A 25,228-nucleotide genomic window follows, 5' to 3' on the forward strand; every position below is an offset into this window, starting at 1 on the left:
TTTAAAATATTGGTAATTGATAAAATTATTCAATAAATGTAAAATGAAGTTAAAAAGACTCGATGCAAACTAATACATAGGTTGCGCACTAAAAATTAAGATAAAATGTATAATTATCTGTTATAAAATTGGCGAAATTTATTTTTATTTCCGCGATTACAATTGTGTCTGGGAATTAATCTAAAAATTGTCTAAGGTCTTAAAAATTAATAAGATTATTATTAGCAGAAAGATATTTCTTAGTAAACGTAACCGTATTTCCAAAGTTAATGAACTTTACATTAGATAAATCTTCAAATCAAACTAAACAGCAAACTACCTGAATTACTTCGGATTCTGATTTTCAGAGAGATAGAGAACTTACGAAATAATAACGGCAATGTGCTGCTAGGAATTTACTGTTAAATCTCGTACGGATGACCTAATTTCATTTGCGTTTATTTCGACGTCGCCTATAGTTTTCTGTTGACAATATTCGATCCTGCTCCCTCGCTCGTATTACGAGAGCGTAGCATAGACTGAGATATGAACCATGCACGTGTCGGTTCTGGGTGTTCGCCAGTGACCGTACTACCTTTTTGTTCAATATTCCAACTGACTTCCGGTGAAAACGCCTACATTCCTTATGTTCATTCATCTCCGCTATATTTTTGTCAATCGCGTATACAGATATACGTACTACACGAACGGCTTATACACGTATCGAACTTCATAAATTAGAATAAAATAGAAAAATATATTAAATTAATTTACGGCGGATAATAAAAAGGAAACAAATTATAACCAACAGGGAAGCGGGACATAGTATCTTAAATAACATGCAGAAGACGAAAAAAAAAAAAAAATGACGTTAGTCGCGTCGTCATAGAACCACGAAGGTTTGGGTTATGTATTAATAATGCGCCTATCGACTTTTCTATTAAGTCTCGACTAGGAAAGTTGTTGCAATGCCGTTTACAGCTATTTTTGGCCTTTGGCCTTGAAGACTTGCGCCTTCTCACTTAAAAGGGCAAGAGCCGACTAGCTTTTATCCGCGGGATAACGTTCTCTTGACGTAATGTACGTAATGCGTTGTAATCTCTTCGTCGAGATACGTGGATCTCTTACCGAGATCTGATGTACACCGAAGGGCAGATATGACGTTTTCTGCGGCGACAGCGGCTAGCGTGCGTAATAATCATAGGCGGCAGAGGCAGGGGATGAGAGAACGAAGAGAAATCGGTCATCGGCAAACCGGCCGGCGCGGTAGATATATGCGGTACATGTGAAACTCGACGCACCCGACGCTAAAAGTCACGTTCGCTAGCTGCCATCTGCCTTTCAGTGTACGAGCTGATTTTGAAAAATTCGTCGATTTAATTCGAAAAGATGAAAAATTAATTTGAACAGATACATAAAATTTTATGAATTATAAGATTAAAATATATTACATTTTATACATTTTAATTACTACGAGTTTCTTTCGCGTGTAGCATATACATTTTCTCAAATTTGATATAAATACTCTTCGCCCACGTATGTACAATACACCGCCGCATGCGAGTTTACCGCGTGCTCGATCTTCGACTGAGAAACGCGAGATTCGTAACGTCAAAGCCACGCGAAGCACGTGTGCCGCCCGGCGGTCCAGCCGCCCGCGATCTTTGTTTTCGTACATATCTCACCTCATGCAGATTAACGCGCTGTAAAAGAATTTATATGCCAAACATTATGACGAACATTATATGGAACATTACAATCCAATCCATTTTTTACTGCATCTAATATTATAATATAGATTGTACAATCTGCATATTCGAATGATAAATAGGCAAACTACTGAAAAAATAGTGATTTATTTTTCTATATTACGTTATTTATTATCTCTGATAAGTATAACTGCAATGTACATGCATAGACGTATATAAAGTCTTATATTGTTGAATAAGTATAAGACATAACGCCACGTGAAGCCAACCTACATTTCTTAAATTCAAAAAAAGAAAGAAAAAAAAAATGAAAGCTATCAAATTAATTACAATTTTTGCAATTATCGTAACATTGATGTCGATTTCGGTTACCGGAGAAGCTATTAACGTAAGTGTTTAATTATTACTTTAAGTTTCTTCCGAACTTTACAGTTTAATTCTACTAATGAGTTTAAGTAATAACGTTCTGTACGTACAAATTAAATAATGTATCCCAAATGGAAGTTAAACATAGCCGATATTCAGTGACTAGCCAATCCGTGGTTTATTTCGTTGCTGTCTAGCAAAACTCTCCAGTACTGAGCCAGAAATGTAACGCTCAAAATACGTAGAAAAGCCAGAAGATATCTAAACGTTTTTTCGCCGCGTATTAGTCTACTGCGCGTGCTGACTTAGCTAACACGCGCTCGACGCATTAAAAAAAAAATTTATAAATGCATGCATATCTTATTTTTAGTGGAGACCAATAATAATGCCACAAGAAGGAAGATAAAACTTGATATTGCGAATAATATAAGTAACTTTAGTAATTATGAAATTATGATTATATAATTTTTAATGTACCAATAAAATATTAATTACATAAATAATAAATTTTAATATTGAAGCTAATATTATATCTAATGGTTCGAATATGAGCTGGGATTCTGTATTTCACTGCTACGTGAAAACAGATTAATTAAAATTATGTCAATTTAATATTAAACCTATTTTTTTGTTATTACATAAAAAAATTAGTTCCGTGTAATAAAAAATAAACGCTATACATATATATTTTAACGTTGTGAGATAGTTTTTTAAGACAAAGCTAAATCATTTTTATTGCAAAATGTACTGCGCACGATCATAAAATTATTTTTTTTATTTAATTATACGCATCTAGAACGTGCAAGTTTATATGTTTTTCATGTTTTTTAAGCTGGTATTAAAAAATTTTATTGTCGCGTTGAACGACTACTTCTTCCCTATTCGCTAAAATCCACACAAACTTTGATAAAAACAATACATTTATGCATTTAAATAATCATAAATAAATCGACTTCAGGAAGTCATTATTCGTTCTTTCTGCATTATGTGATACACGATTTTTGATAAATATACTTATATATAAAGTCTAATATTTTTGAATTGATATAGAACGTCACGTCGTTGTCAGTAATACAGCTTGTTTAATTTGAGTTCATAAATATGAAGTTTACAAAGTTTATAACCATCTTTGCGATGATAGCATTGATGGTAGCTATGGCTTTCGCAAAACCTGAAGCTGTCGCAGAACCAGAACCATACGCTAGCCCTGAAGCTTACGCTGGTCCTGAAGCTTACGGGAACCCTGAAGCTTACGGGAACCCTGAAGCTTACGGGAACCCAGAAGCTTACGGGAACCCTGAAGCATACGGGAACCCTGAAGCATACGGGAACCCTGAAGCATACGGGAACCCTGAAGCCTAACTTTAAAACAGGACTCGATGTAAGTTATTGATATGTACTTTACTTCTAATAGTAAAAATTAAATTAACATAAAATACATTTATATATATTTGCAAATATTTTTTTTTGACACCAAGAAATATTTTTATGTTCAATTTCGGTACAAAGACTGCATTCTTCTTAATTTTCTCTTGTCGATCTTTAATTTTGCTTTTACGTTAATTTATTTCTAATATTTATATTAAAAAATTAATAAATATGTTTTATCTTGAAGTATATTAAAGTATCTTATAATAATTTTAAACATATACACATATCAAGCGTTTATTTTAATGTGAAATATGAAAGAGAGAGAGAGAGATAGAGAAAAAGAGATAAAGCGTTATTACGCAACTACATAATAACATGGAAATTGTTTTATAATTAGTATAGTGACATTTTAATTACGTATGCATTATATGTACTTTTATTATTATAAAATAGTGTAAATACTTTTATATTACAATATTACGTTTTAATTTTGCAGCTCGGATTGGAATAATTGACGAAAAACGTGAGCACAACTGAAATTCTTTACCGAAAAATATAATGTTACTAATAATGTTACTAAATAAAAAATTGTTAATTCAAAGTTAAAGCCTCTCAATAAAATATTGAATACGCAAATAAGAAATTTACATTAATATTAATCTTATTCTAATTAAAATATTAATTTTAAATGCGATTACTAATTATCCGTGAAATCTTATAAAAAGAATTTTTTTTACTCGGTAAACTTTTTTTAAACAGAACTTTTTTCTATGTATCTGAGCAAACAGAAGTGCCAAATTATATTTTATTTTGAGTTTGCTGTTTTACTTAGCTCTTTTTCTTATTCTCTCTCGGTCTATAAGAAAACTAGGTCTTTTTTATTCGTTTTGAGAACCGTATCTTTAGACCGGCAATTTATACCCCCTTTGGAAACCAAACACACGCCATCGAGACAAAGTATCCGTATACGTATGAAAAGAAAAAGTGGGATTGATAGTAGATGGGAAGGAAAACTCGGCAGAGATTACGAGATTGGGGCGTCGTCCTATTTTCAGAAAGCCTCTCAAGAATCGCGGGTTTAAGGTCTCAAGATCTATCCTGCTTTGTAATCTTCAAAATATTTCTTCATGTTTAACGATCTGTATTTTATAGATTGACCAAATTCTTAAAAAATAAAATAAAATAAAATAAAATAAAATAAAATAAAAAATAACACGCAATTGAAACATAAATCTCTTTCTTCGTTCCTTATCTTTATTCAAATGCCCTGTATTACGACAGTCGATAAAATTTAAACATACAACTCAAAATAATAAAATATTTAAAGCATAATATAAAGAGAGAGAGACAGAGAGAGAGAGAGAGAGGGAGGGAGGGAGGGAGAAAGAGATGGAAGAAGTAATGATCTTTGACCGTGGACGAGAATACTTTTCGTTCGATCCAGTCAAGGGCGACCAACGAGCTTCCGGTTTTCTAAAGCTTTCTGAGAAGAAAGCTTTCAGCGTAGAAACGAAAGGATATACATTTTCTGCACGAAACCGTTTTCGCCAACTTAAGAGAACGAATATGATTATGATTGTGCGATTATGGCACCTGACCGCACTTGTCTCGAAAATAAAAAGTATACTGTAGTTCAAAGACCCAGTTTTACGGGCACTTTTATGTACTTGTATATTATTTCCTTTATTCATAAGGTAAAGTTTCAAAGCTTGTCAGAAACTGACACGTCAGAAAGGTAGCTTTTAACCTTTAAATTTTTTGAAATATTGTAATATATTATTTATTAAAAAATTTTTTGTTGAAGCTACATTTTTTTTCAGACTAACATACAGAATGTAAATATGCATCATGAATATATTTTTTAAATATTTATATCGATTCTACATATTACATAATTATATACATATATTTTTGTTAGGAAGTAATATAAAGTTTTAACAAATCCAAATTTATTTTAATTAAAAGTCTTAATTACAAATACCTGAAGCAATGAAACGAATTTCAGTAATAAACAAAAAAAATTTATTAAAAAATAATAATTAATTTTCTTTAAAAAAAAAAATGTGTTGCAATGGCGGGTATCAGAAAGTACATGTAATCCTTATATTTCACGCACGTGTCGTGAAAGAATAATGGTGCGGCACGTGAAGCTTAAATCGGCTATAACAGGCCAACTAGAAAATTCATCCTCATACCACGTATAAAAAAAAAAAAAAAAAATAAAAAATGGTACGGTATCATTTAATCTCCATGAACATTACATCGATGTTCGATATTAATGTACTAGATATTGCTAAATATTTCAAACTCGTTTTCTTTTCCGTTTCTTCCTTTTCTTTCTTTCTTTTTAACATTAAAACTGAAATATTTTAATATACGAATTTATTGTTTAATTATTCCACATAAAAATAAAGATAAAAGTAAAGACAATTTATATTTATTAAAACTCCAACAGCTTGAACGAATACGGAGTGAATTAAAACTTAGAGTTATGTAACAAGTAATTTACATTGAATGACAATTTAGTAGATTTCTGTACCTATAAAATTCTTCGATCTTTGAAAATTGTGACGAAGGTTGGCGCCGCGACGCTTTGATCTAAAAGTTAACTCGCTCGGTGCAGGAATGCTGATTAAAATTATGAGATACAAAGGGCTTTTCTTTTGCGAAAGGATTTCCGCGTTTTGAAGCTAAGGAAAAGCCAACCCAGCCGACTACGTTTCGTAATGTAACAGCAAAGAACCATTTGCATATTTCGACGTGGATTACGATTCGCTATTCCGTGGTTACCGCTTGATGCTATCTACTTTGTGTATGCGCAATGAAATACTTTGCTACCGGGATATCTTTGAAATATTCTGGATTATATCATTTAGAATTTGCAGAAAGCACGTTGAAAGTCTTCTTACATTTGCCTTCGTGTACAAAAATTACAGTCGACAAATTTTTATCGTATACTGTACGCGATATTTTACACATATACAAAAATGTTGCAATATCTTCCCATTATTTCGCGAAATGATATTTCTTTATTTTAATTTCTTACATATTAGTTAATGCGTTTTTTAATTATTATTTTAAAAACAATTATTTTGTATACGTTGGATGCTATTCAAAATTTCAATTTAAGTATTTATTTTATCTCATTTTGTCATATATTTCACTTACTCCTTCCTTATTCCATTTATCCCATATAAACTCGTAAGAATATTTTGATTAATTACTTATTAGTCATTAAGAGAAAATTGTTTTGTTAAAATTTAATTCTGCAAACAAACGCAACGAACTGTTACAAATGAATTACCATCAGGTGTGTGAATAGTGAAAATCAAAGAGCACAGGATGTCCTACAGTGTAGACAGTGATATCTCTGAACAAATGAACCAATTAGCAGTAGCCATTAATCAAGCTTCATTCAAGGTGTTTGTTCGTTACGCTCGTAAATGCGCTTTTCAATAATAATAAAAAAAAAAAACCTGTACATATAATCGTAGTGCTCCAATAAAGCCCCGTCGATTAAAAACACAGATTAAATGTTGCACATCACCGGTCGTTTAAATAAAGTGGCTAATTAAACGTCAGCAGAAAATAAAGATATAAAAGATATTCGGATTATCAATGAAATACAATTTTATTTTATTGTTCTGATACGTTTTATTTAACTTTATTACGTTTTCGTATTCGGAAAGGAACAATGTCTATTTTTACTGCAGATCCTGTCGAATAGGCTTTAAATTTAAGTTTTTATTTGAAATACTTTGCTATTAAGACTTAATTTATTAGTTAAGGTCTCACCAATGTTACACTAATTTAATGATAAATATTGATTTTTGTTAATTAAATTATTAATTATTTGCCAATCAATATGCAGCTCGGTGTAAATTTCTCGTCAATTAGCTGAAAGTTTATTTAGCCGTAATTCAGATTTATACGTATAGATATACGTCGTGTGAAATATTTACTGCTCCTAAAATAATTGCGAATTATGACAAACAGGCGTAAACATGGAATTATATCTGACGTTGAATTGTGCGATAATAAAACAGCGATAGTTGCATCGGCGTTTATCGCATACGGCTAAATTTGCCCGTGGATTTACAAGCTCGGTACGTCAACAATGAATGAAACAAAATGCGCCCACTCGAATGCTCTTGATTTTATCCACGATTTAAAATTTACGTTATTGAAACACTTGCCGCGGAAAAGGAGGATCGATCAAGCGAGCGCAAAGTTCGCCCGCTCGCGTGCATGCATGCCATGGACCCCCCCGCTTAAATGAATTTGGTTTGTGTTGCGACTATGCAAATTCTGTGCCCGGTGCCCGCGCAGATTCCCGTATTATGCGCTTAACAAAGGCCGATTATAATTAGCTTTCGAACGATAAAGAAGAACAATGGGACGCGACGTACAATGGAGAACGATAGAACGTGCAGAAACTGTCAACGACGCCGACATTTTGCGAAATAACCGTGCGTTAATGCATATGCATTAATTGGCGTACCAGATATCCCGCAATTTATGTTCACTCGAGAGCTGCAGATTTTAATGTGCGTACCAAGTTCACTTTAGAAATTGACTTTTTTTTTTTTTTCTTTTTGCACAATTTGACTTCTTTCTATCCAATTTTTCTTTCCCATTTTTTTTTTTGCAACGATTTTGCTTAAGAGATGAATTAATCAAAAGTGATATCCGTTTATCGCAGAGATCTGTTTAGCTTCGTAATCATTTTAACGTAGTGATTGATGAAACGTGATTGATTTAATATAATAATAGTTTATCGATATCTATTTAATGTATAATGAGTTGTTTAACAATTTAGTTAGCCTGTTGATTTCCGTCAACAACGATTTTGTTCCTTATACGAGTAATTTTGAACGTTACAACGTCAAAGGGATTTCATTTCGCAATTACTATTGTAGCTCGCCCTTCGTGTTTACCCATCATCAGCGCAATCGATTCATTCTGTTGCAGTATTTGATTCTCGTCATTCGAAATTCGCTCGAGAACACTCGCGAGAATATCTGTAAAGCTCCACTCTTCGATTTGATCGGAGGAAGGAAAGTGGGTCAACTTTTATATCTTGCAAAACTAATTTCTACATACGTCCGTTTCTACTTTTATCAGCTGCCTGTATTTTTATTACTTAGGTATTTGAATTTTTAAATAGCGAAGCCCAGCGTTTATTTTATTATCACATATTTTCTTTTCCGCCCTTTTAATTCGAATAATTTGAACTTTTATTAATTTTAATTATATTTTATATGCTTCAAGTTTAATTAGTATAAAATTTATGATTTTATATATATTGCTATTTCATTTATATTAGTGATTCTTTTGCAGCTTAACAATATTAAAATTTAGTTAAATAAATAAAATAACTGCTTTCTTTTTTCGTTTTTTTTACTGAATTAAAAAAAAAATTGTTCTTTATCTAGTAATATAAAGAATGAAGAAAGTCTATGAGCTCTGTAAAATTATAAACGAGTTGCAATTAAAAAAAATAATGTTATTTCGATGAAATATTTATCGTGAATTTTATGATTGCATGTGGTTTAAACCACGAATGTAATATACAATAGAAACAAACTACACGATTTATACCGACATTACGGGTGTTATCTGAAAATGCATGTTCCGAAAAAGGAAATAGTGACTTTCGCAACGATAATAACGATAAATTCGGCGCGTCACGAGTCATGGCCGCGAAAGCTTTTTCGCGGTCGAAGGTTAAGGTTGCGTGAGCCAATTTTTGCAAGTTCTTTCTCTCCTCGACTGACCGTGCCGGCAAACAAATCAACCAATGACGATTTACTGAACTTGACACGCGATGGATAGACGAACATGGAACGCAGAACACATCTTTAGTTCTATTGTATGAGGACTACTTTTGTTAGCTCTTTCTTTCTTCCTTTCCTCTTTTTCTTTCTTTTTTTTTTTTTTTTTTAACTTCTGCATTGTTTTACGCGCTCGTTCGTCGATAACTGCTCTCGTTCGGGAACTCTGACATCTGTACGGTGCCAAGTTCCCGACTGGCTACTGGAAAATTGGAAGTACCGTACTATTTCGTGTCGTTTGTCACGTCGAACAACACGAAAACCTCTGCCTCGTCCTCGTAAAAAAAAATAAAAAAAATAAAAAGAGAAGAATTATAGTTAAAATTTACACGTTCAAATGTAATTCATATAAAATACAACTGCAAATTTATTATTAAACCAACTATAAACCTTCTCGTGATTATTTTGTTGTAACTAAACGTTTTGCTAATAACATGCATTTTGATTTTAACTTTGCCTTTTTTTTAATTTATTTTTTTTATCAAGCTTGCTTATAATTTTAGAAGGTTTTATCTGTCAATTTTGTGAACTGCTCGCAACCGTAATCATGTATATCGTCCGGGAAATAATTCATCTGACTGCCTACATATTATTAATAGATCTCCCCGATCAACTTTCAGAGACAATCTGTATTTAGATTGCATCCGGCCAAATCTATACAATTCCATTTCCGTCGATACTGATTAATTTCTGAATAGTGACGATAGCGTTGAACAATTGAATGGGCTATCGGTCTGCCTCTTTCAAATCTTTTTTTTTTTTTTAAACAAGACAAACAGAAAAAGAAAAGAACGGAGGCGTATTTTACAAATATTTGCGAATGTATTTAAAAATGCTCGATAAAAGTAAGGCTTCTAATTTCTAGTTAGGCACTACTCTTCTCGATTTAACAAAAAAAAAAAAGAAAAGAAAACGAGAAAATGATCGCGGTCTCGGTCACGACTGTCGGAATTTATTGCACGCATCGTTTATACTTGGACCTTGCCATCGCTTTTACCGCCATCGCCTTTTCTAGAGATTCTATCTAAACTACCGCTTTTTACATGCATGCAACCGCTTGCGCGGCACTGATGCACGAGCGCCCTTAACCTCGCGCGGCTCGCATCGGTCTCCGGACTTCGATCGAGGGTGGTAGTTGGGGAGTGCTAGCGGTGCACAGTTGCGCTCTCCCAGACAGAAGCTGAATTTTCTCGCAAATCTATATACAGCGTAATTTTGAATTCCTGTACATCACAAAGTCCAATACGTTTTTTTTATCGTTTTATTTTATTATTAATATTATTATTATCTTTTTTTAAATATAAACGACGATAAACAATTAAATATATACGCGCGCAATGTATGCAAAAATAAGACTTCGTAACTTTTTACGAAGTAAAACGTCATTAGCTCGCGTTTGGTAGCCTCTGGATGAATTTTGGCGTGAAAAGGAACGGCGAAATCAACTGCGTTTGTTCCCAATACATTCTCGATACGTACGTCAGTCGTCTTCTGAAAGTTCGAAGTGAAGGAAGTTTTGAAGACATCTAATCAGACTTCCATTCACCACACGGTAAAGTGATTCGGGATGAACTTATCGCTATGTCGAATCGCGGTGAGTCTATCTCGCCGAAAGGTACAATCGCACGAGAACGTGATACGTTTTATACGCACGCACACGCACACGTATCTATTTATATGTATATGTTTGATATAAATTATGGTGAGCTAAGTTTTATGTAACTGAAATTAGCCCTTGCTTGGTTTTGTTCGTGACTAAACCCTCGAATTTCTGTTTAATAATGAAACATCCTGTAACGCGACCCAGTATAATGTATGGCATTCGTATTACACTTCACTGTAAATCGTACGGATTCTCTTTATTTATCCACAATCAGCGTTATCGATTTCGGTCGACCGGACACTTTACGAGCGCAAATATTGAGAAAGTAATACCATCGAGCAGCACCTGAAGGTGTTTCCGAGCAAGTGTAATGTGTTATCGCGATTGTAGTTGTCGATTATAGGAAGCAGAAGAGCGCGATTGTAAATCAAATTCTATCGAAAAGCGAAATTGAACGTGTATTAATCTGCTTCGCAAGCATCACAAAACCCGTAAAGCTTCGCTTGCATTCCCTACAGTTGATACAATCACCGTTTATTTGCTCAGAGAAGAGTATTGTTCAATGGTTTGTTTTATCTTCTTTACTGGGTACCTCAAATAGTCTTTCATTGAGGATTGTTAAGTAATCCTTCTTTTATATACACATATATATGTATGAATATTTTATATAAAAAAAATATTTTGCGAAATTTTAGAAAGATGTATTTAATATTTGATGTATAAAATGTATGATAAAATAACTTTTCCGCTTAAATTAGTTTTTTTTTTTAATTGAAAAAGAGAAATTGTAAATAAAAAATCAAATAAAAAGTAATGCTAAAAATATTTAAATAAATTAACGATACATTAATAATAACAGATAAAATAAATCAAAGGATAAAATGACTTTTAGTTTTACTCGATGTGCTCGTCTACGGGGAGAAGCTAAATTTAACACGAATAGCAGGCAATTGCATCGCGCATACCGTGTGGGCAAATAATGTTTATCTAATTAAGTCTCGCGTGGAGGGTCAAGTCGCGTGCCGACGACAGAATTAAAGTGCAATTTCGCTTCGTGGCGAAATTAAGTTCTCACCTTTCTCTCTTGCGCGTCTGCTTAGCATAACCACGCGTATTTACATTTGTTACGCGGCTTGCCTAATTTATTATCGTCATTATATCCCGGCCCGTTCTTTTCACGAGATTCACCTCGTTTTAAGTTCTAAATTACTAACGCGGTGCTTTTAGCGGAAAAAGTCGCAAAACGTTAGGGTCGTATAGATCCTCATACATTTTTAAAATAACAAATTTTCAGATCAAAAGAAATAACGATGTTAAATAAAATTATAGGAGTAAGAGTCCTTCAATTTGTACATGTGAAATGGCGAAAGTATGAAAGGAATAGAATACATGAAGAATTATTCGACAACGTATATTAATAAAAATATAATAAGTAGTAAAAAAAAAAAAAAGATTTTATTTATACTTAAATTTTTGCTGTAACAATGCAACAAAACTTTACTTTTAGTACTTCTTATACCAATTAGAGATTGCGAATATTAAATTACGAAAATTAAATTAAATTAACTGCATTTAATTCACCGAACTTCGGAATATTACGTCATCGATGGAGAAATTACCATGACAATTGACGTCCTTAATAACGCATTAGCGACCTAATTAATACCTCGCCGAAACTAATTTAATGAGGCTTGTTCCATGATGTTCGCGTAATGTTGCTGCGGTAAATGTGAGAGGAAGAGGGAGAGAGGTAGAGAGACAGAAAGAGGGAAAGAGAGAGAGAGAGAGAGAGAAGCAGAGTGGGAGGAGAGGAAGTGGCGGTTTCAGTTCGGGTTTCTGTCCGGGAAATAACTTCCGATTTCGGAAATTGCCGGGCGGGATATTGGTTCTCTCTTCTCGTCGATAATATTTACGATACCTTCCGCTTTCCGTATGAGGATCTTACTTGGATCCATTAAATGATACTTCAATACATACAGCGTGTTGCAATAGATGATGCAATAATTTTCATTGAATAATTCTGCTTTACAAAACAAATTCATAAATGTAACATAATAATTTTTATTTAAACGAAATTTAATTTCTTTTTTTTTGTGTCATTTATTTCGTTTCCGATTTTTAATATTCTTACTGTATACTATTTTATCGTAAAATGTAATAAAATTATGCGGAATAAATAATTAAGCTTTATTATAAGCAATAAAAAATTTTGCGTGAAATAAATAAAAGATAAAAATAAGAAAATTGTATGAAAATAAAATGTCTATAATAAAAATGCCTTTCTATTCTATATCTAACTAATAAATAGTGAGTTTCATTCGATTGACTGTTTTACTTTGCGAATTAATCGTTTTACATTTTAATCACGACACGTCTCTCAATTAACAAGTCGTTCATGCAACTTTTATAATAGCTTTTGATCATTTTTTTTCTGTATGAAAATAACGAAATTTTTATTCTCGTTGTGAGTGAGAAAGGAAAGGCACTGCTGGCACGGACGCACTGCTAACTTGATGGGGTTTAATTGAATTTTCAGACCGTCCGAGTCGGCAGGTAAAACTACGCTAATGAAAACGCTCGATGAAACGGACCAGAGCCATATGCAAATCTGTTGATTACTCTCTCGTGTATTCCTTCTATGTGTTTAAACTCCTTTCACAGAACTCCAATCCAAAGACAGTCTTGCGTCTCTTTTTTACCTTCACTTCTTTACTTCATTTATTAAAGCATATATTAAATATATCCCAAATATAAATACCCGTTTTATGAATAAATTAAACTATTTTTAAAGAAAAAAAATTTTGAGACGTATGAAAATAAAGTGACGTAGAATATTAAACTAGTATTTAATAATTTAAGTAATAAAAATAAAAGCCACTTTAAAGTAAATTACTGAGAAAATTAATTAAAAAAGTAAGATATTTAAATTGTCTTTTTGTTTTCTGTTGAATTATTGCAATTTAATAACAATTTCTGTACGTTATAATGGTAACGAAAATTCACGGACGCCAATATTATTGCACAAACTTTTACCAATACTTCGCGAACGCGTAATATAACAACCGACCGACATTTCGCTTTAATAATTTAAAATAGAAATACCAGATAACACCCACACCGATCGGTGTAATAATGATGATTGTACTTGACAAGGGAAGTGAATAATACTAGGAACTAATTTTATTTTATTTGGAAAAATCCGTTTAAATCTACTTTCACCGATGTAAAATCTCATATTCTTTAAAAATCCCGTCCTTACTTAATTCAGTTATGGTCTCAGTTTTACTAATAAAAGAAAAAACAATTATTTATATTTATTAATAGAATTATTAATATTTTTATTTAAAAAAATGTTAAATTCTTTAAAAAATTAAATTACTTTTTATTCCTAAAAATACGAGAGAAAAATACTGTTAAAATTTTAACTTAACCTTTTAAATAAAAAAATTCTTTTTTATTATGAAGGTTTAGTGGAGGTTTATCGAATTCACTTCCATGCATTGTTATGACACTCATTGACGATGAGAATAGCTGAAACGGTGATTTTATTAATGGACCACGAAATCCTATTTTCCCGCGTGAATAATGCTCGCTACCATTTTCGATTGCCAATCATAGATAATTGCAAATCGCTCTCAGCACATGATGAACTACGTTAAAGATTTCGTATCGATCTGCAGATCTCTCACATTGACACGAAATAAAAATTTTCGAAAATAATTGTATACAGATATAACTCCAATTAATTTTTCTGGTTTCTTTTTTTTTTAACAAAAGAGATATTAATTTAAATCTCTTCTTTAAATCCTATAACTTTGATAACTCATAAAACAAGAAAATTATTGTAATTTATTTCTACAAAATTAAGTAATATGTATTGTTATAGTTATAGATTTAAAATTTTGCAATATTATTTTACTGTAACGTATCTATTATAAAATCGTGCTATCGATCTCATACATAATGTCGCCACTAAAATGTATTGCAGAGGATATTATTAGGAGAGCTCTCGATATAGAATGATAGAATGCGTTTCGCTGCGTAATCACACACAGGATGCGCTATGGATACTGCAGTAGAAATAGCGAGCTGCGCTTTCCCATTTCTGTACGTGGGAGTGAAGAGGACATTCGCGTTCGTATAATAGCTTAAGAAGATAAGAGGATTTCACGCGAACGAGCATCATTTCGGTCGAAATATACGATCGCGTCCAACGGGCGCACGATGCGAGAATATGCGTTTTCAAGTTCTTGATTACTGCGTTAAACTTGCGACGCTAGTATAACTGTTGCTTGCTAATTCTTATCATTTTCGTCGCGCGGGCCGACTTTGAAAATTTGTGCTGACAAGATACCTTGAACTTGAATCCGAGTGCGAAACTGCATTCAACAGTTACGACACCTCGCACGCGCACCAATCTGCACGACTGCTGGATAAAAGTTCTTTATCACATATTTTATTTTCCGTATAAATTGTTTTAAATATCCCCGTGATGTGAATAAAGTGTTTTAATAAAGATTCTTTTTTCCGAAATAATTGTCAAGGAATCTTGTTTCAAAAGTCGCACGCTGTTAGATGTTCAAATTATTTTATTAATTTAATAAATGCCTTGAGTCTTCATCGCGCTTTTGCTATTTAGTTTTATAAATATAATTAAACACACGTACACATGGACGGAGTTCCACTCACCGTTAACGGCGTGGAGCTCCGTAGGCACTGCGAAGTGTGCTGTGTGAAGGGCTAGCTCACCGGTATCGGCAGCGGCCTGCAACAGCATCTGCTGATGATGGTGGTGCCGGGTGGAGGAGCGATGATGGTGCACGCTGTTGAGGACAATGTTGCTGGACGTTCGACTGAGTGCTTTCCGTTGCCGAATCGCCTCTTTGTAGATTCTACAGTACATGATAATCATCACTAGGCCCGGGATCCAAAACGACACGCAAGAACTGATAAGGGCGTACGGTAAATTCACTCGAAACTCGCAACTCTGAAACATCCAAAAATATTACAAGGTGTTATAATTAATTACTAACGCCACTTAAATATAATAATCTATAAAAAAATGTATGTACTTGAGAAAATAATAGAAAAAAAATGCAATTGGAAGAGAATTGAGCGAACCATGAAAATGAGAAAAATGAAAACGGTCGTTAATTGTCATTAAGAGTAATTAAGTCTTTCACTTGTTTAATTTTTTAAGAATTTTAAAGTGTTCTCCGCTTTAACGAAGTAGCTTATGTTGTTAAAAGGTTAACGACAATTTTCATTTTCATAACTCGTACGTTAAACACTTTTTAAAGACACTTAATGAAAGAGCGGAAAAAAAAGAAAAAAAAGAAAGAAAAAAAAAACAAATTTATACGTACCTCCGGGTGCTTCGCCATGTACTCCAGGTGTTCTTTTGTTGTGTACCATCCCATGAAGATTGGAATAAAGCTTATCAGCGCCGGCAAGATCCAAGCGCTACCCAACATACACCCTACAGTACTCTGCTTCATTATCACCGTGTACTCAAGCGGACTCACTATGGCATAGTACCTATCCACACTGATACAACAAAGATGAAGGATGCTGGCGGTGCTAAAGTACACGTCCAGCGAGTTCCACAGATCACACATTACCGTCCCGAAGAGCCATTTCCCTCCCGAAAGTTCCACCGAGGCGTTGAAAGTCATGGCGCACATTGCCACGAGGAGATCGGCCGCTGCCAAACTGACAACGTAGCAATTGGTCACCACGCGCAATCTACGATGCCGTCGCACGCTGGCGATCACCAACATGTTACCCAAAACCGCCGTGGTGATGATCGTGCCCATAATAATGCCTTTGATCGCGACCACCAGCACGTTCACATTTTCGGAGAGATTTTCCACCGTCGGATTTTCCGCTGATGACGTTACATTTGCGGCTGCTGTTGTGGTAGTTGTCGTGCTCGAACCAGTAATGCTGTTGTTGATGAAGATCGACGAAGATGTGGGTTCTCGGGGTAGGCCCGTCGACATCGCCGCCATTACGTTTAACATGGTAACAGTGAATACGTCGATGGTTAGTTCACCATTACCATTAGGGAGAACGATTTCTCTTGGATAATCCCTCGCTCGTTGTGGACTTCATGGCGTTTGTAAGTCCACGATGTTAAACAGTGTCGTTGGATGAATTATTTCTTCTTTGTATCACAATAAATGAAGAGAGAAAAAAAGAGAGAGAAAGAGAATCTCTCTTTAAAAATCATTATCACGATACATATACTTCATAAAAGATTTCAGAGCTTTTTTTTTCTTTTTTTTTTTTTTTTTTTTTTAAAACTTCTCGAGAAAATTATTTGTTACTTTGAAATACATGATTGTGATTTTTACTTTTATTACTGGTCCAGCGAGTTCGTATAATTGTATATTACACAGTAGAGTACACAATTGTAGAGTTATAATTTGTTAGCGAAAATAATATTGCATATAGCACCATTCCGTTACTTCTTCTATAGATCACTTAAATATATGTACATTTAATTTTATGTACATATATATTTTATTCTTTTCTTTTTATTTTGATTTATTCTTCTTCTTTTATTTTTTTTCTATTTTGCGTTTCGCTATTCATAAATGTATATATAATACATATATATTTTATATACTTCTTTATACATAATCGTTCACATTCATGTAATTATTGTGGATATTTTTTCCTAGGATGAAACTCTTCTTTCTCAATTTCGAAATCAAGTTTTCTGAGCATTCTTGTAAACATTTCATCAATTTTCGCACAATGTAAGCGCATTAAATTGTCTCGCGATAGTTTTTCGCGGATCACTGTTAATTTCCGTATATCCATGTTTGCATTTATTGATGCAGACGCAGTTTCGTCAGTACCAGGAATAATCGTACACGACGGTAACGAGAATCAAAATTCCATTTTGCTTGTTACGCGTTACAATAGTTTAATTAGTCTTATCGTTCGATTTAGCACCATTTTCAACATCGTGTCGAAGGTCTTGATAACACTCAGCACCTCTGCCAAACGATGTAGGTCGTTTTATACGCGTCGGTTGCGATTAATAAAATTCACTTTCCGACGGACCGATATAAATTCCACGAAAATAAATAATCTATTTTAATTAATTTACCTCGGTCGGCGAGAAAGATTAAAAGATTTTCGCTAATCCTATATAATTAAACCACTTTCCTTTGAGCGTACAAAATTTGGAGCATCAATTAGTTTTATTTACTTTAACGCTCCTTAATAAATCCACGCGCGTTAACAAATTCAACGTATTACATTAATATAATTTATGCGATAAATGTAATCTGAATTTCCTGGAAATGTTACGTGGGATGAGCCAGCATGGTCAATATTAATATTTAATAATATTAATCAAAAATTAACACGCCTAATATGTGATTTTAAACCTGAATGCACAACAGGTTTATAAAAATACTTAACGTTACTTATATCAGATAGACGATGGATATTAATACGCGAAGGCCTCTCGGTACTTTTAGTTATCTAAATGTTTTAGTGGATATATGTGTTACAAGCAATGCCATTAAGAGGATTTACCTGCGGATGAACCCCTATATAATGCAATCGTCCCTAGCTAGTGGTTAGCTATAATATGAAGGAGAGACAGAAGAAGGCAGAAGAGAAAGGGAAGGACGATTTCTCACCGATGTTTCCTAAGTATGTTATAATCTAGAGCTAAGACTAGAGTAGATCAATATCAAGACGTTTAATCAAAGCCTTTCAGCTTTTGCGCTTGCGAATAAAACTCATTACTTCTAATTTAAGTCGTGAAAATGTATCAATTTCGGCAAATCTCGGCACGGATATATTATTATAAAAACAATATTGCGCATATACTTATTTAATCACTTGGAAATTGTTTTAATATTAAATGTTAAAAAAAAAAAATCTTTTTTATATACTAGCTTGATTTGAAATTAAATGGCACATTAATAAGAAAAATCGAAATATGTAGACGCGGAAATAATAAGTAAAGCTTTTCTTAGAGAAACGTTGAAAAGTACGATTGTTATTTGAGGATTATATAAATCGTAATTATCAGTCACGTTGATACTTTTAAAGGAAACCCATCGTAATTGAACAGTATAATAAGATAAAAATACATAACTCTATTTTATACTTCGACGTTATAAAGCGGCGGTATATCGTCCAGATTGCAATATAATCACTGTATTATTATTAGTCGACGTAATAAAGCATCTAGCGAATTCTTGAGATGCTCGTTCGCTCGTTCACGATCTTTAATTACTACATTGTCATCGGTGGAATGGTGACAGTGACAGCATATTAAAGACAAAAGGAGGTTAATGACTTCCTGGTTCTTATGATAGAAATATTTAGAATGCAAAATGGAAGAGAGAGAGAGAGAGAAAGTTCTTTCTCATTTTTCGAATAATAATCGACAAGTACATTCTGAAGAAATTCTTAGGTACTTGGTTCTACATAGTCGCATTATTAATTATTTTTAATAGAATTTAAAAATTGTTTATTAAATATAAAAAAAGAAGGATTTGTATCACACTTTTGCATTGTCTTTACATAAAAACATTAAAACCAGTTTTTTTTGTTAAATCTGTATTATAAGAATATTGCTTTGCTTTTTCAATTTAAATTAAATTGATACTTTATCATGAATTCTTTTATTGAAAGATAAATCAACGGTATCGCGAAATTTAGATCGCTTTCAATTCGAAGCTTCGCTTACCTTTAAGTAATTACAAGACAAGGTAAAAGGCAAAGAAAAACTTTTAATCAGGTAGCGGGTTCCACTTAAAGCGATTCGTCGTCAAACTTGGCTATGATTTATTGTAAAAAGAAAGAAAACTGAATTAACCCCAATTATAAAAGACAAGCAACCGTTATTAAATAACACAGTATTAAAAAAAAAAAATTAAATTAAACGATGCTTTTTTCGTAAATTGATTAATTAAAATTAAATGTCACAAAGACATAATAAAATCAGATATAATTTAATAAAATTCAACAGAATTTCGTAGAAAGATATAAAAGTAAGGTATAATAAAGGTATAACGAACGTCTAATGAACATTTAACTTTTATCTTTTTTAAAATTCTATGAAAAAAATTTTGACTTTCTATACTATGGTATCCTTAACGTCGTATTCTATCTTGAATCCTTGCGTTTACGTACGCAACCTTAAAAGGGGATCAAATTCTTTGCACAGGGGTTAGACAGAGGATACTGTTACCGTAAGCAGTTTACGTCGCTATTACTGCGGTAAAACTAGCGTCTATAAAAAGATTTATATTAATAAATGAGCTACTGAGATTAAACGATTATACTTAAATACTGCGTTACTTTAATAATATTTAATAAACTATTGAATGGTATTTTTTAACAATAATAATTTGAAATAGATAATGCATAAAATAAATTAAAAAAAAAAATAAAATAAATTAAAGCAACGCCCGTACAGCGATTACAAACTAACATTTCTCGAATTGTTGCAGAAACATTTGTTATAATAAAATATAATATGTTTTTTGTGGTTATTGTAAAAAAATGGAAAGATTGTTACGGTTGAGATAACAAATAAATTTGTTGACCGCACATTGCACCTACGGAATATTAATACAATCGTTATTTGAACCGAATGTCACCAGACACACTAGCGCGACAAATATTGAACGAATTTTTCCCGTGTGGATTTGTTAACATTCTCGTTTTTACAAACAAATATCAGTTTTGTTTCGTTCAATCAACTCGACAGAATGTATGATTATTAAAATTGCGAATAAAGTTAATCAACAGATTTATACATCAAATTGGATTTTTACAATGACAAGAAGAAAGTCCAACACTAAAATATTGTAAAATTTAATATTATAAATGTGCGTATAGTGCGTAGCGTATGCATAATGTGGAAATATTATATTTCATATACAAATGTAATATCATTTTATTTATGTATTACTGAAGACAAAGTAACAAAGTAAAGCAAAAATCCAAAATATTTCAAAGGAAAAAAAAAAAAATTGAAAAGACCAAATAAAAATTATATTTACTCAAAAAATCTTGATAGAAAAAAAAAGAAAAAAAAAAGAGAGAGAGAAAGAAAGAGCTCAAATATGAAAAGTACAAATAGGTTATTTTATATATAAAAGTAGATTTTATCGTTTTAAATTATATTGATAATAATAGAAATGAGCATTGAATAAAGATGGCTTGTATTAATTTTTTTTCCGTAAAATAACTGTAAAAATTTTTGCTTTTTATTATTATTAATACTAATCTTTAAAAAAGTTTTTTAACTATGATTAATAATAATGGTTATTAACATTAAAAGCCCATTTCAAAACCGACTTAATCGGATTACTTGAATAATAAATGCATATTTAATATTTACAACTAAACATTCCATTTACAATTACATGTAATCGGATAAGTTTTTCATTTTTTAGATCACATACAAATTTCACACGAGATATATGAAATAACTTGTTATCTGCTGTTGCGCAGAAAAGGTGCACACAAAGTTTATACATTTTACGGACGTTTCTATATATCTGTCTTTCTTTTTCCATCGCAAATTCTATATAAAATTCATGCTAAAATATAGCAACGGTAATCGTCGCAGTGGTTCGTTGGCGTACGGCCAGGCACTTATTTGCACTGGTAAAAAAGCGTGAATAAAATTATATGACGAACATAAAAGGAGAAGAAAAAAGAAGTACTGTGCGGTACTCCGTAATAATGGAATATTGCGTGTACTTGAAAATCGGACGCTGTACAACAGTCCACATAGTGAATACGCGATAGAAAGTACCCTAAGGCATTTTACGGAAGCGGAGTATTTCGCAAATTGTTATTTCTTTCACGCGATTTCGGATAAAATTATTAAAGTAATTACAATAAAAATAAAAATACGTCGCGACATTACCGCAGTTTGTATTATACATATATTTTTTAAGGTAGCATTGCGAGCTGTAACGTTTTCAGAAAGTCATGTTTAAAAATATTTCGTGAGTGATAGGTTTTTATATATGTTTGCATCGTTACTTAAAAGTAGGTCGGAACAAGTGGCGGTGCAACCACTTTTCATGGAGCATTAGTAAGATAATTACCGGCAATTAACTGCGCCTTTCGAGTGCGGTAACGCATCTTCTTCCTGGCATCGCCACAATATGTTACCGTAAATTAAAAAGTAGTTAATAAAAGTTTAAATTCCAATTCGAGATCAATTAAAAAATAAATTCTTTCTTGTACAAGAATTATTTAAAAAATTAATATAATGTTAATGTATTAATTAACTTCAACCGTAGCTATGAAGTTAATTAAATTGCATATACATAAAATTTGTAGATGAATTAATTTAAAGAAATAAATTAGAGATTTATTTTATAATGAAATTAATTTTGGATTTGCTACTTTCAATAAATGTCTTTTCAAAGTTACAATGATCAGGATTAAGTACTTAATCTGTTACGCGGATAATCTTAATGATCCAACTTTAATTACCAATGTCATTTAGTTGCTACATGTGCACTGGCAACAAAATAAAATTAAAATAGATGTTTTCTTCATCGAGACTCCCTATCACGTTTCTTTGAGAGGAAAAGAGTCTCTTGTTGAAATGTAATTTCATAATTAACTTGAGACTTCTCCGAGCAATTACTTTTAAAATTCTTATCGTAAAAATTGCATAAAAATTAATTATTTCACTCTTTACAGTTATTTAAATTTATTTTCATGAAAAGTGAAAAGATCTTTATCTTTTCATTTAAAATTGTTTATTAATGAATGCCGTAACCATTTTACTGCCTTTTTACGCGGATTTTTCACGCTTAATTACTGCGATAGTTACGGTAAAAACAAAGAAAGCAATTTGCCGCGTAAAAGAAATTACCTAATTCTTTTATCGCGCGCAATTACCTAAATGACTAAATTTTTGAGAGTTCTTCAAGCAGGAAAGTGAATCACGCATTCTCGTTATTCATTCCGTTAATTAATCGCGAAGAAACGTGCACTTTTAATATTTTTAATTCAGATTTCTAATTCATTTGTATAATTAACAAAAATCGAGGATAATATTTATTTGCTAGAAAACTGTTGGATAAAGATTTTAAAAGGACTTGTATATTTTAAAAGCGTGATGATGCTTTAACATTATTTCCGTATGATAATATTGTTCTATTTCAACATTGTTTAACGTCATTCAATCAATATGAAATATTTCACACTTATAACACGTTATTTCTGACGGAGATTAAAATAGGAAATGTTTAACAATGTAAAATACTTTCACAGACCTCGAATTGAAATTTGATTTGAAATAAAAAGAAAAAAAAAGTCAAACTTTTTTTTTATGTCAAACAATGACCTTATTTGAGGCTTGAGATATTTAATATAAGTATAATCGTGAAACAAAAAATTCAAGAAAACTATAATTACATTTTTACAAAAGAAAAGTTGACGTTAAACTGATTGGAAGATTATCTTTCGTGATGTACTATATTTTATTCTGAATATAAAAAAACGTAGCACGTTTCTTCGTGGAAAAAAAAAGAAATAAAAAAAAAACGTTTTCATCGCCATGAAGAAAACATCTTGGCGTTTTCTTTTCATAACGTGCGCACATTTTTATCACAAGAAATATCACGCGCGAGAAAATATTTTAATAGAAAAATATTAATAAATTATATTTTAGAAGTGGAATTTTTAACGATATTATTGGTCACACGGAATGATGTCTTTCTGTGTTGCGCAACAACCAAATGTCAGGCATAATTATACATATAATAAAACGTAATATTCAAATATCATATATGTATATTAATGTGAATGATCTTTGGGAGCAAATAAATAATACAATGCATAATAAAAAAAGTCTGCAACGTGCACGCGCATTTATGAGAAAAATTAATAGGTACTACGATAAATAATGCAAAATACGAAATTAATAACGTTCACGAAATTAATATTACTAAATTATTATTATCAATATTCAGAAGTTGGAAATATTATTTAGAATGTACGAGAATTTAATGTATAAGATTTTAAATATTATAGAACATTTTGCTTTTTTTATATATTTTTGTTCTTTTTTTTGTACCTAAATGTTTTGCTAAACTATTATTTGAGATGGGAATATACTCTCCGGGGAGAAGAAATAAGATCTTCTTCAACTGTGTGGAAAAACGAAGCGATACATCGTTAGAAAGAACGAAAACGCTTCCTCACGTGCTATGCCGACTGTAATCTCGCGTTCATAGCTCCCTTAGCTCTTATTATAAGAATACCACATAGGGATCTTGACAAACGAAATTACACGAAGAAAGTCTTATTACGATCGCTTGTAAGACACGAGGAAAATCAAATTATCGCGTGAGTTGTTTCCGCGAATCATTACGTGGTCTTTCAGATCTAATATGCGTCTACATGAAAAATGTATTACGAAATATAAAATTTAAAAAAAAAATAAAAAAAAGAAAAAATTGAAATAATTTTCGTAACGATATGCACGTCTAGAAATGTGTCTTTATATTCTGAACGATGGTTTATGACTCTCTCTTTTTTTTCTTTTTTTTTTTAGCAAATATATAAAATGCCTCTCTTTCTCTTAGATCACCGCACGACGATGGGATGTCGTAAATGAAATTTCTTATTTAATTTTATTGTGCGCGTACGCGAACACACATTGAACGTTAATCTACTTCTGACAAACGAACAGGAAGCAGAAATTCCTTTCGTGTAGCTTCAGCAGACCGCACTGAGCGTTGGATGAAATTTATCAAACGGCACGTAATTACATTCTTGATTCTAAACTCTTCTTCACTATTCCATTTCTACCCGCTGAGAAAATATAACATTGAACATTACAAAGTTTTTAACAAACGATGGACCATACAGAAATTTTCTCGCGAGTAACAAGTCCTTCAGAATTCATTAAACATAGAGTTACGAAATTATATTTTCCACTACCGAGCACCGAAGTATAATTTCTAACTCGATCAAAGGGCGGAATAATTGTAAAAGATAGTTCTGGTGTATCTTTTTCGAAGTGAGGTAACTTTTTCGAAAATTAATTAAATTTATAGCAGCGATATATCGAACAATTTCAATAAACATCCCAGATGCGTTTAGAAAAATTTACTTCAGAAAAACTATTCGAAATATAAGAAATATAGAACACTTGAGAAGTTTGGCATCTTTCTCGTATTATTTTTGATTTTAAGAAGAAGTTCTAAATTAATTAGCCCACAGCGAAAGGTATCAACGATATTAATTACTCCGCAATATTTTCGAGCAAATTGTACCGTGACCTACTCTATCTGAATATATCTAAAGTCTCGTTTTGCGCAACCCTTACTTTAGACACATCCCCCTTA

General features: G+C 32.1%; 1 protein-coding gene and 1 long non-coding RNA gene across 2 annotated transcripts; one reads left to right on the forward strand and one right to left on the reverse strand.

The window, feature by feature from the left end:
- Positions 1 to 1,589: 1,589 nt before the first annotated feature.
- On the forward strand, positions 1,590 to 4,068 carry LOC139103623 (uncharacterized). Its single transcript, XR_011545920.1, has 3 exons — positions 1,590 to 2,076; positions 2,425 to 3,435; positions 3,922 to 4,068. It is a non-coding gene; the product is annotated as an uncharacterized lncRNA (long non-coding RNA).
- A 10,154-nt stretch (positions 4,069 to 14,222) lies between these two features.
- On the reverse strand, positions 14,223 to 20,981 carry LOC139103617 (octopamine receptor beta-3R-like). The gene is made up of 2 exons (XM_070658471.1): positions 16,229 to 20,981; positions 14,223 to 15,849 (listed from the first exon to the last, which is right to left on the reverse strand). The coding sequence occupies exons 1-2, from the start codon at positions 16,883 to 16,885 to the stop codon at positions 15,460 to 15,462; spliced, it is 1,047 nt and encodes a 348-aa protein (XP_070514572.1). The 5' UTR covers positions 16,886 to 20,981; the 3' UTR covers positions 14,223 to 15,459.
- Positions 20,982 to 25,228: the final 4,247 nt, after the last annotated feature.

Source organism: Cardiocondyla obscurior, linkage group LG06 (assembly GCF_019399895.1).
Source record: "Cardiocondyla obscurior isolate alpha-2009 linkage group LG06, Cobs3.1, whole genome shotgun sequence".
NCBI classification, from domain to species: Eukaryota; Metazoa; Arthropoda; class Insecta; order Hymenoptera; family Formicidae; genus Cardiocondyla; species Cardiocondyla obscurior.